This window comes from Homalodisca vitripennis, unplaced genomic scaffold, assembly GCF_021130785.1.
Source record: "Homalodisca vitripennis isolate AUS2020 unplaced genomic scaffold, UT_GWSS_2.1 ScUCBcl_8445;HRSCAF=16563, whole genome shotgun sequence".
NCBI lineage: Eukaryota > Metazoa > Arthropoda > Insecta > Hemiptera > Cicadellidae > Homalodisca > Homalodisca vitripennis.
Genome location: NW_025784562.1, coordinates 1 through 15,014, shown reverse-complemented (window position 1 = coordinate 15,014; position 15,014 = coordinate 1). Strand labels below are relative to the sequence as shown.

General features: G+C 32.7%; 1 protein-coding gene across 1 annotated transcript; it reads right to left on the bottom strand.

Annotated features, from left to right (window-relative positions):
* Nucleotides 1-3,572: 3,572 nt before the first annotated feature.
* Nucleotides 3,573-11,218, bottom strand: LOC124374438 (axoneme-associated protein mst101(1)-like; the record flags this gene model as incomplete). The annotated part of the gene is made up of 3 exons (XM_046832648.1): nucleotides 3,573-3,887; nucleotides 10,715-10,885; nucleotides 11,189-11,218. Coding segments are annotated over 3 exons (516 nt in total), but the record flags the coding sequence as incomplete, so codon positions are not given.
* Nucleotides 11,219-15,014: the final 3,796 nt, after the last annotated feature.

Genomic DNA, 15,014 nt, shown 5'->3' with positions numbered 1-15,014 from the left:
TAAACTTAATTTAAAAACTCTGCGTAATTAATTAAAATTAGTAAACATCGATACTTGTATTGTAAATTATTACTAAAATCTAAATGTATAATTAAAAAGTTGGTAATAGCGAGCTTTGAGGAATATAGATTCAAATTCTCTCTCTAATGATTTAAAATCGACACAAACTTACTTAGCTTTTGCCATCTTGTGAATCAGTCAAACGAAGTCAGTCCGTACTAAAGATGCAAGAGGCACAATAATATTGGAACAACACGTTTACTTACGCATACATGCGAGAGCGACGGTGGCGCTTTCTTCCTGAGATATTTAATGACAAGACGATGAAATAACAGCATACCGATAAGGCTATTTCCATTTTGATACTTCTGACCTAGTTCTTAGATTTAATTTCATGTAAACCATAATAACTAAATATGTATGTTTTGTGGCTAACGATTCAATGCATGTTTTAACAGTGAATATTAATCAAGTGTTTGAACCAGTTTTCCAACTTTGTATAAGAGATGGTACCTAGATTTGAATTTTGGCAGCTTTCGGTCAGCGAGGGGAACGGTATCCCATCACTAAACGCGGAATTTTGAAATGTGTATTTTATGAGAAATATGTCTGTTGTATTTCGAACATAACCTTATCTATCTACGAAACTTAAGTTAATTCAAAATTTGGTTCAATCCTTAACTAGTAAAGTTACACTGAAGTTATAAAAATTTTAGTTTTGCAATGTGAAACTAAGTTTAATTTTCCTAAAACGTTCATTAACATTTATGCTGTATCTATAAATTGCATGCCAATGTGTATGATTTTGTGTTCCAAGTAAAACTCGGAATAATGAATAACCCATTCTGATCCAGTAATCTGGTAAGAAGGAGTGCTCCAAGGTAGTGTACTCAGCTGCACCTCTTCACAGTGTTTATAACTAACATGGTTAGATCAGTTGAGAACTATTTCTGTTGTTCTGTCTATAGACGACTCAAGCGGAAACAATCTTCAAGGTTCCATACACATACTTCAAGATTAGTCTCAGACAGGGGTTTTTTTTCTCCTGGATGCCTTTAATTTAAATGTTTTCTAGACTAAAGATTATTAGTGAACCTTCTTTTATACTGGATGGTACACGTATATCAACATCTCATGGACTATTCTATCTCCCTTGGGCATCCTCCGTGTACTCGGCTGAGATAACAGCCATCGAGAAGGCACTGTGGGTGTCCTGTGGGGAAGTTGACTGTTGTCTCTGACTCTTTAAGTCGTTTACAGGCCTGAACAAGTCCTTTCACTGTAATTTCAGAAATGCTGTACACGATCTGACAATAAGAAGTGTTAGGGTCGTTCTGTGAGTGATACGACATGTAACAACTTGGAACATCAGACGATGAACATAACATCACGATGATATGTATTGTTTAAAATCATGCGTTATCACATGATATTTTGAAGAAAGTGTTAAAATCACCCAAAATTAACTTTAAATCTGGTTGTCAACCTATAACATCATCTTTTATGTTAACAAACACAATTTTGTTCATTCCCCTAACACGTATAAACCTATTGTAGTCATATGGACACAGGGATAAGTTGAATGCTCGCAGAGTGAGTTCATGTCTCACTAGGTTGATATGGGTTAAACTCAAAGGAACTACAGTAAGTATTCTGATTTCACATTTCGAGACGTCAGAACTGAGGGGTTCTATCTGCATTTTAACAAATTTTACAGTAGAGCGTTTTAAAGTTTAAGACCTTCTGCAGGGCAACTTTATATTGTACTGAAAGAAATTCTAGGTTATAAATAATCAACAGTTTGTTAGTGTTTACAAAAACCCCAGTTTATTGAAATATTAGTAAAATACAATTTTTTAGGCATTTTTAAACAAAACAAAACGTGCAGATGGAACCTTTTGTCCTGAGTACCAAATCAATATTTAAAGTCCAAAAGGTCCTTAATTCAAAAACTGTATTTAAATAGTCTACATCAACTGTAGGCATCCATTTCATCATAGATTTTATGTCTTTAATCTTGTCTGAAGGTAATTTCTTCCTGTCTCGCACTACGTTTGCTCCCCAGAGAATTCTCGGCAGAGTAAGTTGTTGCTCGTCCTGTAGATCTGTTCGACTTATTTTTTTTTCACCAAGTTAATGCAGTTCCAAGGTTCCAAAGGATCATGGCTGGTTTTAAACTTTACTGATAGTAAATTAGATTGGCAAAATTGAAGTTGGCACACTTTAGTATAAGGGCAATCTTGATACGCAAGGTTCTTGCTTTGTGCTTGGAAGTCGAAGAAGTCATTTGTCAACATTTGGATTACTGAATAAGGTGACTTTTTATTAGATGCGATGAATTACTCTTAAAAGAGAAACAGGGGACCAAACCTCAGTTACTTTGAGTGCCTTTTCAATGTTGGAATGCACATTATCTACTTCTGTATGCATGAATGGCCTGGAGTAGAATATTTCATTGTTTACTCGTTCAATGTGTTTATTTTTTGCCATAAATAAAGAAATGGCATATGAAATGACAGAGTTTCTGTTTTGGGGAACACAACTGTCACTCCACAAAATATAATCTTTAAACATCTGGAAAACGCTGAACTTATTTTTTCCATTATTTTTTACCACTGCACTGGCAATATCATTCCCAGAACGACCACAAAGCGCTTCATGCCAAAATGCGCAATAGCCTTTTTTGTCTTTTGAGCAATGTGCAGTTAAGTTGTATACGTTCAACTTTCTTTTGTAAAAAAAACAGCTTACGTTAGCCCTAGGTAGCGCTATAACATTTTGTAAGTCAAAACATACAACGACTTCATTACTCTCTCGGTCTTTTTTTCTTTCATTTCTCATAAATGTTTTATTGAACATATGATCATCATATTTGGCAGCAAGCTCTTCTGTCATTCGATTTTCTTTTAGGGACATAGAGTATTCTTCGCACAAGTCACATCTGTCGGACTTGGGTAGCAAAAAATCCAAATTTATATTCATTATTGAAAATAGATCTATACATTGATATGGATAGAGGTTTCACCTTAAGTTCCTTGCAATGTTCAAGGTACATGTCAAACATTCTACTGATATTTAAGTCAGGGCTAAGATATTCTTTTGCTGTTTTTGCCCTGCAGTAATGGGACTCGACTTTTGCAAAAGATTCAATATGTTTCCTAAGAATATCTTTATCAGCTTTTTGCGTCCTGTCTTTAGTTTTTTTTCCTCTTTCGTCCGATTTCGGTACTTCACTTGATTTTGTCCCTTATTATTGTGAACATTGTAAATGGTCTTCTGACTCACTAAAATAGTTTGGAGAAAAAAACTGTTTACAAACTCTAATCTTTTCGTTGTTTATATGTAAAAAATATGAAAAGGAATTCTTTTTCTGGGGATTATTTTTCACCTTTGTTCTTACTGACATTTTGCACTCTGTATTTCTTAGTATGAAATGATATTTTTTCATTTTGGTCTATTTTATAATAGCTCAGCATAACAGCTTCACGCTCATCTTTGCTTACTTTATTACTACATTTAAATTTACATTTTGCAGTCTAAGTGTTGAAGGTTCTTTTGAGGAACAATCTTACCACATGAGCTGGTGTATGATCTACCCGTTTGTCGCCTCTCCTTCCTAACATTTTCTTCCAATTCTTCGGATTCCGCTGTCTTTTTTCTAGTTTTTTTCTTTTCCTTCATCGGCGTTAGTTCATCAGAAGTGGAGTCTTTTTCTGATTCTGTTTCACTGTAAGGAACTAGAGATCGATTTATTTTTCCACTTTGGTTCACTGTTGGGCTAACATCACAAACAGAACTATAGCTTCCTTCATTTTCCAGAGCTGGGATCGGTATTGTTCGTTTGGGCTTCACTGGAAGTTTTATCCGTGTCGTCTGCATCAAACAACCTGAAAATAAACAAACGATGTTAGAACATAAAGCCAAAAGTCAACGATAAAGCTTTTTTAAAAGGCCAAAGCATAAAAACATCATGTTTACATAATAAGTTTACAGTAGTTTTTAGTTATTCTCTGCAAGATGGAGACATACTAGGCCTACGCCATGGTTTAAAACTTCAAGTTAAGTAACATGAATATTTTTATGATGACTAACTTTTGTTTATAACCGTCCAAATCATTGTTAAAATATAACAGTTAACCCACTAACTGGCAGTTGAAATGCGCCCGAATGTCATAGATTTTTAAAGCGATTTTGCAAGGGTTTGACTATAAAATCCGTCAAAAATAGTCAATTACTGCAAAGCTACCTATATTTGATATTAAAATGACCACAGATATAATCTAAACAAATCTAAAATAAACAAATATATATATTCATACCTTTTACAAAGTCTTCGTCGTTTGGGTTTGGTGAAAGAATACAATCCTCTTCGCTGTTACTGTCGTCAGGTGAAAGGTATATATTCATCATCACTATTGATGTTTTCTATTGACAAACTATCATTTAAACTGTCATCAATCCATTTATTTATGATATCACCATCCATTTTAATATGTTTACAAACACACAATGAAATTACTTTTAACACATTAACACGACAACATAACCTTACCAGCAGTGAAACAATACTATTCCCAGCTGATGCAGATTAGAACTGTCTGGTTCTCAAGTTTGCCAACTTATGCAGAGATGGAACTAAATTTCCCTGCTTGTAAAATATTAACTGTTCATAATTACACAAAGATTGTGTTATATATTAGTACAAAAAAGGCTTAATGTACACATTAATACAATAAAATGAAAAAATCAAAAAATTGCAGATGGAACCCTCTGGTTCTGACGTCTCGATTTGGTACCTATTTCGAATTCAATATAATTTTTTGGTATTATCATAAATTCAGATCCCAAATGGTGTGGTCAGATTGGAGGACGGAGAAAGCTGTACATGCTGTTTTGAACTAGAGAGTATGATTAATAACGTCTTATTTTACTTTTCTCAGTTTCATTTTTATTATAAAACCAATAATTGTGCTAATATTTATTCATACAGTGTTTATAGAAATGTTCTGAAATGGTTTATTTTTTACCGTTGTAGATAAAACAGTACACCAATAATGCGTCCCACCAATGTTTATAGTTTTTAACAGCCACAATTTGAGTACACTTCAGCCAATTTATATGACTATTTGAATACACGTTGAAACACCGTATACAGTAAAACCGTGTTAAAATGTGTACCTTATAAAATGATGCCTGCAGATAGGATACAAGCACTAGCAATAAAATTACCATATAACAGTAATGCACCATGAAACTTGTGTTTATGATGAAACACGTTTTTTTTTAACAAAAATATAGATTTTTAGTACAAAAGAAAACAAGTACAGAGTTTTAGTGTGCAGTTTGTTAACAAATTATGATACGTCAGTATCCCAAAGCAAGTATGTAGATGATGAATATTGCCTCCAGATTCCAGGAGTCAATTCTGTTTTAGTGTCAGATATCAGACGCTGCACTTAGTGGGAGGTGAAATGGAGCTAAACTCAACATTCGTATATCAATTTTCATCACTTCGACACATGCTTTAATAAGCTTTCCACTTGAAACAAAACTTATGAGGTCACAGTAAGAACTTAAACTACTCTTTGAAAAAACAGTAATTTGGTACATTTTTCACAACTGATTAAATTTTAAAACTTTTTGACGATAAAACCACAATAATAACAGAGAATGTTTTCTTGATAGTATATATTACTATACAGTATGTATACGAATGTGAAGAGAATTTAAAAATCGTAGGAACAATATCGGTGAACAGTTATAAACCTTGAGGAATTCTGTAATTGATTAGGCATAGGTTTATATTGTTTATAATTATGTTAGGTATTACAACCTTATGGAGCTGATCCATGAACATGAGTATAATCGATTTACCATGTATAATCGACAAATCTCCGAAAATAGGCGCCGCCTAGGAATGAGGGTAGTAATATAATACAGTAGACCATGTATCGAATGTATATAGAAAGTTTTATCAAAATCGGCTCGTACGTTTTTGAGTTACGGCCATCCATAGATTGGTTTTGTCAGCACATAGCCTGTTAAATCTGCTTGGCTCCAAAAATAGGCGCGGCCTAAGAATAAGGGCTGTATTGTAGTATAATAGGCCATGTATTGAATGTGTATAAAAAGTTTGATCAAAATCGGCTCGTATGTTTTTGGGGAACGGCCATCCATAGATTTCGTTTTTCAGTATCTAACATATAAAATCAATAAATCTCCGAAAATAGGTGAGGCCTAAGAATAGTGGTAGTAATATAATACAGTACTCTATGTATTGAATGTATATAGAAAGTTTTATCGAAATCTTCACCTACGTTTTGAGGTACGGCCATTTATAGATTTGTTTTTTTCTGGTTTGGCCCGAGAAATTAATTACACTTTGTTCATGAAAACCGGTATTTTTAGTTTTAGAATGCCTGTTATGTATATTCTATAAATGTTTTTGTATTTGTTTTTATTTTTCAAATAATAACATTAATTTAGTTTTGTTAATTGAACTCTTTCAGACAAGGTTAGTAGTAGTTCAAGAACTAGGTCAGGAGTCTCCCTAACACAATTTTTTCGCAGACTTTAGAAAAAGTTTAAATAAGCGAGATCGGTCTGTAATTGCTTATTTTAGACTTTTCACCATGTTTAAACTTGGGATAGATTTTTGAGATTTTCAGTTTTGAGGGAAACTTTCCTTCTTTGAAAGATTTGTTTAAAGATAGTGACAAGGGGGAAGGTAAGCTCGTCCACACAGTGTTTCAGCATTTTGGAGGAGATCTCATCTATGCCAGCAGAGTTTTTCGGCTTTAATTCAGAGATGATTGCCCTGACTTCTGATGTATCTGTATATGTGATGGCGTTTAGTTTTGTTATTGGCTCATACTATGGGTTGAATTGCTTTTCTCTCAGAGTCTGGGATTCTACTTAGAGTTTCTTCAGCTGTATTTAAGAAGTATGTGTTAAACCCTAGAGGTGGCATTGTAAATTCTCTGTAGTGGCCACAGTGTTTTTAGGCCAACTGTTCGTGTATTTTTCTAATATATATTACTACTTCAACTAATGCTCCAAACTTAACATATTATACATATTTTTTTATAAAAGAACACAGAAAAACATTTTCTACAGAAAAAACAAATATTTTTTCTTGTCATAAATTTTTGATGCAGCAAAAAGATTTAAAAAAGTAAAAAAAAATTAAATTTTATCCTTGGATTCCGTTATGTACTTGACTTCAAGCGTATAAAAAACAATTATAATATATACATTTTATCAAGAATTTATTGTTGATATCAGAAAATATATAGTTTATGACTTTTAAAATCCATATTTACACTTTTTATGTTTTTTACGGAAATGTACAAAAGCACTTATTTTTTATGCACAGGGGTAAGATATAAAGCCGATATACACATGTTGACATATAATGTATTCAATACCCTAAATCCATTTTTTATAAATCATTTTGGTTATAAATCAACTAAAAAATAAATAGAAAACGCATTGATGTTTACATACCTATATTTACAATATATACAAGTGTAGAATTCAGCTCCTCAAGCAGTTCAGAATAGCAGTTCTCAAGTCACTTGATCTATCTCCAAAGATTTCACTCATTTTATCACAAATTATTTACAAAAATATGTGTAATATACTATTATTTAGCTCATAACTAATAACTAGCTGAAATAAACTCCAAACTATGGACTCTGAACAATACAAGAAAGTACACAAATGTTGTGCGGGCGGGCCAGATGTCTGTTGCACAACTGTATATATATATATATATATATATATATATATATATATCCATAGAGGATATCTATAAATAGTATAACACCTAATAAAATACGTTATCATTGTAAAGTATGATTCTTCATCTTTCCAAATATATGATTTTTATCACAATCTGATTATATTTACTTCTTCAAAAAATAACGTAGTGCAACGCAACGTAATCGGGCCGGAATTCCGGCGCTGCCACTTGACGGCCGACCGCGCCGTATATTCGGCGCCTGACACTTCTAGAGTTAAAGCAGTGAGCAAATTTTTTTGGGAAAGGATGATAATTCTCCATTTATTTGGAGTTTGAGCTCTGAAGTGCTTTTCTTATTTTTCGAGCGTTATTTATCACTTCCCATGTGGCCTTTGATTTGTTTACTGCCTTTTCTATTTAGTGGATGCCTGTTGTCTAAGTAGCTTGAATTCTTTGATCATAGGTTTTCTTTTTTACATTTGCCTCTTCTTTATCGTTTCGATTCCCTGTCACTTCATATCGTCTTTGAGATGTTAAATAGTCTTCTTTTAGTCTGAGTGCTTCCTTGTCTGAGAAGTGTTTTGGCTTGTGTTTTCTTTTAGATCTCTTGTTTTTTTTATTCTGTTTATAATAAAGGCTCGGGTATAATCCCATGCAGCGTCGTGTTCACTGTGTTGTTTAAACCTCTGTGGGTAATTTAATTGGGAAGAATTAGTTATTATTATTAGTTTATGGTTTAATGTATTGGACATATATGTTTTGTGTACCTATACTGTTTGTGTTTGTTAATAAATAGCGGGATTACTATGGGATTCTATAGATGGATATTCAGGTTTTGGGGATTCTTCCCGCCAGGGGTCCTTCAGGCATTCCTAATCCGAAATATGGACCACGGATATAAAGGCCAAAACCAGGATACATATATGTATTTTGTTTTGTTAATTTGTTATTAAATGTATTTGTTTGTGGTCATGAGAAAGTTATTTATTTCTTTATATACTTTTGTGTCTTCTAATTTCATTAAATACGTTAAGTTAATATTAGATATTGATGTTAAATTTTTAATTACCTTAAAGCATCGATCTCTTGCATATTCGTAGGCTGGGCATTGTAAAATTACATGGTCTAGTGTTTCTCGTTGAGCTTGAGTGCAGCTTAGACACAATGGTGTGAAATATTTTTTTAATATCATATAGTCTAGCGTTTACCTTGGCATGTCCTAACCTTAATCTAATTATATTTAACATTTCCCTTCTTTTGAAGTCTGCAATACTATACCATCGATTATGAATAGTCGTTGTCTGAATTTTGCTTATACCATTGCGCTTTTTGTAATAGTTGGTATTCCTGTTCATTTTCTGCTGCAGATTTTCTCCGTTGGTAGGCTTTGAAATCATCTGGTGGAATGTAAATATGAGGCCATGAGATGCCAAGTGGGATAAGTGCACTTTTCACTATTTTGAGATAAATGTGTTTAAAGTATTTTACGCCGCAGAACTTTAATTTTTATTTGATTGAAAATATATTTTGGTAGTCATTTGTCTATGTTATTTAGATAATTTTGACATAAAAAATCAACTCAGAAAATCAGTATTTTGATTTATATTACCGTTTTATTTACTTCAGGGCATAACTTACTCCACTTGGCTGCTTATTAACAAGTACTTACCCCACTTGGCTTTTTTAAATTATTGTTCTTTCAGATCAGGTGACCAGTACTGTTGGCCACATCTGTTTCTACATCAGATCGACAATTATCTGTAAATCAGCTTTTTAAGGAATACATTACTCTTCGAAATAAGAATCAATATGTGATACAAAGTGAAGTTATACATTTAATTTAATTGATGTCAACTTAAGTTCAATATGTTACATGATACTTTCATCTTCAGACTCCATTACTTTATAAAATTCAATTTCCTCGTTTTCAAGGGGTTTATTTGTCTATTTTAAGATCCAGCCTGAGTTGGTGTTCGGCGAGTAGTTGGCTTAGTTACACGTTCACCTTTCTTAAGATGTGGTAGATTGATGTAAAAATCGTGGTGAATCGGGGGTATGAAAGGTAGAAGGCTTTGCAGGTCAATGTACTTTTTGTACTGAATTTTGTTTTTTTGTATGTTGATTCCAAGTGGAGGAAGGACTGCTACTTCTTTGTTATTGACTATGTTTTTAGCAGCGATATTCATTTTATCAAAACAAACAGTTTCTGTTACCACAGAAGAACTATAAAAAAGAGTGAAAGGTTGGTCTTTTCTGAATTTTAGCCAATGAAATTTACTGATTCCTACTATATCTTTGACAAAAAAAGGCAATATTGGCTGCAAATTAATAAAATCTCCATCTGCTATTTTGACTACCATGAACTTTTTACTACTTTTTGCGATGATCTCACTCCAGTGAAGAGGAATAAAAATCTATCTTGAGTTGTATCTCTTGGCCTTCTCGATCACACCGAAGTCCCTATCACATTTATATACCATATATAGCGCACATGCGGATTTTTGTTACGAGAATAGTGACTTATGTAGACTGGAAAGGACCGAATGTGACCAATTACCTCATCAACTTATCATCAGGTAATTTATTACCTGGTATAGCTTACCTCTCAAATCCTTTGGAGAGACTCCAGCACCTGTACTTTGTAGCTTTTTTTGAACAACATAATCCAGCCGTCGATTAGATATGTCAAGAGTTTTTAACAAAGAACTTTTTGCAAACTCTTATCCCCCCCAAAACTGTACTGAACGCTCACATTCTTATTTTTTTTTTTTTGCATTAAGTTTTTTTTTTAACTACTTCATTTGTAGCAACTGAATTGAACAGGAAAGATGTTTGTAAATTCCAATTATCAAGTGCCCAGTATTCATTGAAAATCTGAGACCGTTTGTTCATCGTTTAAACTTATCATTACAGCCATACCTGCACTGATGAACATACTCAGTTGTTTTTTTTCGCTGCATGAAGTCTAACCTTTCCGATCCTTATACTCCAGATTCCTTTTCCACATCCCTTCTTTACATTTCCTTTTCCTTGGGCGCTCGATTTCAGCTGGTTCAACGTTAGCTAATTGCTCTTCGTCACTGCTGTCACTTTCTGACGATTCAGGCTCATAGGTCTTGTCTTGATCATCCCCATCATCTCCTGGAAGTAGATTTTGGGTATAAATATTTATGTAAGTTATGGTTTATTGAAACTTGTAGGCTAAACTTAAGTATAGCACGGTTTACTTGTGCATATATCAATATATTTTTTTAATTAAAGCACGGTCTAATGTTTTGTGCTTGTGAATCAGTAAATATTACTATGTCTTGTTGTTCTATTGAGTTAAAGGTTTGTGTTGCTTTTAGAATAGCAAGTATGGAAATAGCTGTATGCTGCCTTTTAATATGTTGCTTTTAGAATAGCTGAGTAAACTGGAAACCTGATTTTCTAATGAAAACTTACCTGTGATGTCCAGCTCTGGCACATAGTAAGCTGCACCTGTCCCCAATGTGGATTTTGATCCATCAGTGTAGAAGTGCAAATGTTGTTCATAGTTGGTATTGATTAGTTCCAAAAAGGGTTTGTTTGGTAATTGTGCTATTGCTTACCTTTTTTGAAGTATGTGGATTGTCTATGTTGTGCTTAAATTTAACATCGTTGGTCATGATTAATATTGGATCGTTGAAATCCCAAAGGGTTTTGTAACTTTCCTTTTTTATTATATTTTAAATATAAGGAATGAATTTTTGATATAGATTGTATGTACAGTGGCTGATTTTATTTTCTTCCAGTATGGCATACAGTCTGTCAACATTTTAAGAAACATTAAACTTCTGTATGCTGGATGAGTTGTGATTTTTATGAGTTATGATTTTATAAATAAATATATCACATAGAAACTTTCTTCTGTTGCTTAAGGATTGAATACCGGCTTCTGCTTGTAGAGCAATTAATTTGGTGTTGTTTTAAAAGCACCTAATGATATTCTTATGGCTTGGTTTTGGATGGAATCTAGTTTTTTTTAATTCTTTTCTACATGCATGTCCATAAAGGAATGCCCCATAATCTAATTTTGCTCTTATTAAGCTTTTATATATAATCAGTGCAAACTCAGGTGTTGCACCGTTAGTGCCACAAACTACAGACTTTATTATATCAACGTCTTTTTGGCATTTTACAAACAATTTATTGATATGAATTTTGAAATCTTAACTTATTGTCTATAATCATTACCTAATAGTTTTAATAGAACTTACTACAGTATTATTTGATTAATCTATTGTAATTTGTGTTTATCGGTGTTAATGTTTTTTTCCGTGTGAATATTATTACCTTACTTTTGGTTGCATTGAATTCCAGATGGAGTTGACTGAAGTTTGATTGTGCTGTGCTGAGAGAGTGTGTTGCCATGTTTGTGTAGACTGTCTGGATATGTTTTCCAGAGGAGTATAACACAATGTCATCTGCAAATTGAAGTGATTTTACATAATTAGGAATATAATCATTAATGTGCGCTATGTACAGTGCGAACAACAAGGGACTTAGAACACTAACCTTGCGGTAATCCCTTATTCGTGACCCTAGTTATAGTTGACTTAGAGCTAATTAAAATTAATTGTCTATTGATTAGCCATGAATTAATATGGGAAATAAACTTCCATGGAATATTATAACACTTCAGCTTTCCTATTAATTCCTGGTATGTGTACTGTATCATAAGCATTTGATTAAATCTAAAGAGGCAGCAATAGTAGTTTTCCATTGTAAGTCGGGTGCAGTTTGAATTTCTGAAACAAAATTAATTAAATAATCATTACATCCTATTCTTTTCCTAAATCCATATTGGGTGATTTGGTAGAATGTTAGAGTTTTCAACAAACCATTCCAGTCTACTTTTAATAATTCTATTAAATAATTTTAGTATGCAGGGTATTAACGATATAGGCCTATATGAAGTCTCCAAATGTTTATTTTTTTCCGGTTTCAAGATAGCTATAATTCTGCTTTGTTTCCACTTACTTGGTAATTCTATACTTCCATTCCATATATTATTGAATATATTTAGGATAATAAATCGAGCCACGAGTGGTAAAATGTCTTAATATGCTGTAAGATACTCCATCTAAACCAGTGTGTTTTTATCTTTCCTCTTAAAATCTAATGGCTACATTTAGTTCTTTAATACTAAAATTAGTTTCTATAGGAGAAGCATTTTTCATAGAAGGTGTACCTGGGAATAATTATCTCGCTTTCCATGGGAACTGAATCCGGAACTATATGGCACATGAATTTTTTCACAAAAGATCGTTGTCTTCAATGGTTGAAGAAATTGTATTTGCCTTATTATTAGTTTTAAGTTTTTTTAATTATTTTCCATGCAAATGAAGGAGTTATTTTTGTCATTAATTTTTTTGACATAAATTTTCCCACAACCTTTGTTTTTTAGCTATTCTAATTTTACTTCCCCTAGCTTTAATTAGTTCAGCTTGATAATTTTGATAATTTGAGAGCAGTCATACAGTTTTTAAATGTACTAAATGCAAGCCTTCTGCTGGCAACAGCTTGAGAGCAAGCTTCATTCCACCATTGGTTTGGTGTAAATTTAGGCCTATTAATTGCTGTATTGTACTTTGGTATTGCTTTGTCTGCTGCTAATTTAATTATACTATACATTTCATCCCATTGTTTTTCCAATGGGATGTCTGGCAGTTCATTAGTCAATTTGTCAACAGTCTCTGTATATAGAGACCAATTTGCCTTTTTAAAGTTCCATTTATTATTAGTATTAAAATAACTTGTATGTACATTGAAGTCATTAGATAGGGAATTAATATTAAATTGCATGAATATAGGCAGGTGATTGCTGCCTAACGAATCATTACCTACCTCCCATACGTTCTACTCTACTAAGGCATGAAGATTGGGTGTGGCGAAGGCCAGATCTATTGTAGATGCTTGGTGGTAAAGGGTTGGTAATGTTGTATGGTTTTTATTATTTAATAGTATGAATTGTGATTCATTATACTCATTAAAAATTATATTACCTCTGTGATTTGCTTTGCTCGAGAATTCCAATAATGGGTGATGGGCATTAAAATCACCACATAACAAAGTATAACCTTCATCTTGGCTAAATAGTTCGTGGCCAAAAACTATTCCTAATCTTATTATTTGTGCAGTAAATATTATAAATGATAATAGGTTCTATTGTAATTATTTACCTGTATTGCTTGCATTTGTGTATAGCTATCATTATATTCTGTAACAACATTATATGAAATTGACTTATGTATAATGAAGGAGGTTCCTCCATATCCATCAGGTCTTTTAAGGTTATGTACAATGTAATTATTATCTAATAGGTTATCATTAGATCTCTTGTTCTTCCCGGGTTCTAAACCAAGTTAGGATTCGTGTCAGAGAATTAGTTCTTTTTATGTATGTAATCTTTTTCTATGGCCAGTTTCCCAGTCACACTGCAATTGGTTAAGACTTACCCAAACATTTATTTAACGAAGTGGATGGCGGGAATTAGTTTAGTTCGCCAAGTTTTCATTTGTTTGTAATGTATTCATTCGTAAATAATGGAACAATCTCTAATGTGTTGAATTTTTATTTGGGTTCGGTTTTAATGGATTGTTTTTGCAATCTTCAATCAGGGTATTAGACAAATAAGGGGAGTAAAAAAGTTATCCTTTTCTTGTCTACATTAAACAGTACATTTAACTTATTTTATATAGGTTATCTTTCTAGATGTACTTAACTTTGCATAGTCCATGTCTACATGGAAACATGGAAGAACAATGTGTTTGTTTTTGAAGTGATTAAACAAGCACGGCTTAGGATGTCCTACCTACCGTGATTAAAAGCATTTTTTAAAACATAAACCTAAAATAAAAGATGGGACAGCAAATTCCTAAGTCTTGTAGGCCTATGGCATTAACAGCAATTATATGAACTTGAAAATCCGTAATTTTGTGCTCTACAATGTAGGATACTGAACACAAATTAAATTCTATGTTAACACACAATTTTTTAATTTATAATAAGCGTTTTCAGTTAGCAAGTGTCCCAATAATATCATTATTTTTTATGACATATCTAAAACTGTATAATGTTGAACATGGAGCTTGTATTGGCTATTCTTAAACCTAATTTACATTTAAACACACGCCACCAAACCCAGTAACTAAATTTTTGTTTTATTTTCCATAGCATCAAAAGTGTGATGCATTCTGATGAAAATAGCCTTGCTATCAAAGGCCTCAAACAACAATATAAAGTTTTT